Source organism: Oncorhynchus clarkii, chromosome 32 (genome assembly GCF_045791955.1).
Source record: "Oncorhynchus clarkii lewisi isolate Uvic-CL-2024 chromosome 32, UVic_Ocla_1.0, whole genome shotgun sequence".
NCBI classification, from domain to species: Eukaryota; Metazoa; Chordata; class Actinopteri; order Salmoniformes; family Salmonidae; genus Oncorhynchus; species Oncorhynchus clarkii.
In genome coordinates, this window is record NC_092178.1 from 14,046,082 (window position 1) to 14,048,581 (window position 2,500).

Genomic DNA, 2,500 nt, shown 5'->3' on the forward strand with positions numbered 1-2,500 from the left:
GATATACTGGCAACTTAACTTAAGATATCTAGTGACATACTGTCAACTTAACTTAAGATATGAAGTGATATACTGGCAACTTAACTTAAGATATCTAGTGATATACTGTCAACTTAACTTAAGATATGAAATGATATACTGGCAACTTAACTTAAGATATCTAGTGATATACTGTCAACTTAACTTAAGATATGAAATGATATACTGGCAACTTAACTTAAGATATCTAGTGATATGCTGTCAATTTAACTTAAGATATGAAGTGATATACTGGCAACTTAACTTAAGATATCAAGCGATGCGTCCCGGGTGGCGCAGTGGTCTAAGGCTAGCTGTGCCACCAGAGATTCTAGGTTCGAGCCAAGGTCTTTCGCAGCCGGCCGCGACAGGGAGGTCCATGGGGCGACAGACAATTGGCCCAGCGTTGTCCTGGTTAGGGAGGGTTTGGCCGGTAGGGATATCCTTGTCTCATTGCACACTAGCAACTCCTGTGGCGGGCCGGGTGCAGTGCACGCTGACCAGGTTGCCAGGTGTACAGTGTTTCCTCCAACACATTGGTGTGGCTGGCTTCTGGGTTAAGTAGGCTTTGTGTCAAGAAGCAGTGCAGCTTGGTTGGGTTGTGTTTCGGAGGACGCATGACTCTCGACCTTCACCTCTCCTGAGTCCATACGGGAGTTGCAGCGATGAGACAAGACTGTAACTACCAATTGGATACAACAAAATTGGGGAGAAAAAAAAGGGGTAAAAAAAAAAAAGGATATCAAGTGACATTAATACACTGTTAACTTAAGATATCAATTAATACACTGTTAAATTAAGATATCAATTAATACACTGTTAACTTAAGATATCAATTAATACACTGTTAACTTAAGATATCAATTAATACACTGTTAACTTAAGATATAAATTAATACACTGTTAACTTAAGATATCAATTAATACACTGTTAACTTAAGATATCAATTAATACTGTTAACTTAAGATATCAATTAATACACTGTTAAATGAAGATATCAATTAATACACTGTTAACTTAAGATATCAATTAATACACTGTTAACTTAAGATATCAATTAATACACTGTTAAATGAAGATATCAATTAATACACTGTTAACTTAAGATATCAATTAATACACTGTTAACTTAAGATATCAATTAATAAACTGTTAACTTAAGATATCAATTAATACACTGTTAAATTAAGATATCAATTAATACACTGTTAAATTAAGATATCAATTAATACACTGTTGAATTAAGATATCAATTAACTGTTAAATTAAGATATCAATTAATACACCGTTAAATTAAGATATCAATTAATACTGTTAACTTAAGATATCAATTAATACACTGTTAAATTAAGATATCAATTAATACACTGTTAAATTAAGATATCAATTAATACACTGTTAAATTAAGATATCAATTAATACACTGTTAAATTAAGATATCAATTAACTGTTAAATTAAGATATCAATTACTACACCATTAAATTAAGATATCAATTAATACTGTTAACTTAAGATATCAATTAATACACTGTTAAATTAAGATATCAATTAATACACTATTAAATTAAGATATCAATTAATACACTGTTAAATTAAGATATCAATTAATACACTGTTAAATTAAGATATCAATTAATACACTGTTAACTTAAGATATCAATTAATACACTGTTAAATTAAGATATCAATTAATACACTGTTAAATTAAGATATCAATTAATACACTGTTAAATTAAGATATCAATTAATACACTGTTAAATTAAGATATCAATTAATACACTGTTAACTTAAGATATCAAGTGTTGTTGATGATTGGCACTTCTTGACTATTTTCACAGCTGGGAAAGAAGAGAATGAATAACAAAAGCAATGACGTCATTCAGTTGTTTTCCTTTGTTCAGTTCATTCAGTTGTTTTCCTTTGTTCAGTTCATTCAGTTGTTTTCCTTTGTTCAGTTCATTCAGTTGTTTTCCTTTGTTCAGTTCATTCAGTTGTTTTCCTTTGTTCAGTTCATTCAGTTGTTTTCCTTTGTTCAGTTCATTCAGTTGTTTTCCTTTGTTCAGTTCATTCAGTTGTTTTCCTTTGTTCAGTTCATTCAGTTGTTTTCCTTTGTTCAGTTCATTCAGTTGTATTCCTTTGCTCAGTTCAGTGGTGATATGTTTGTTGGAAATAATTTAAGGCCTTTAAACACCAAGTCCGTTCTTTGGAACAAGTCCAGATTTTGGACAAAAATAAAATCACATCGGGGTTCATAAAAAAGGGCCTTTTCGGCATCAGTTTAATTATAATTTGACATTAATTGTAATTTATCATTCATTTTAATTTGATGGTATTAAGTTTTGACGACCTTTCTATTCCTCAGAGGGCTAAAACTATGGGTCACCCCCACCAACACCATCACCAACACCAACACCCCGGAGCTGTCGCCAACAGCAACATGGATCCCACCATAGGTCACATGATGGAGATGATGTCACCG

At 31.8% G+C, this 2,500-nt stretch overlaps 1 protein-coding gene across 1 annotated transcript in view; it reads left to right on the forward strand.

Moving 5' to 3' along the window:
- LOC139392077 (cyclic AMP-responsive element-binding protein 5-like) overlaps nt 1-2,500 on the forward strand; it is a 44,090-nt gene that overhangs the window by 33,120 nt on the left and 8,470 nt on the right. The window contains exon 8 of the mRNA XM_071139769.1: nt 2,384-2,500. This exon is cut by the window's right edge and continues 237 nt beyond it. Coding sequence (XP_070995870.1) covers nt 2,384-2,500 — 117 coding nt within the window. The remainder of the gene's footprint in view (nt 1-2,383) is intronic.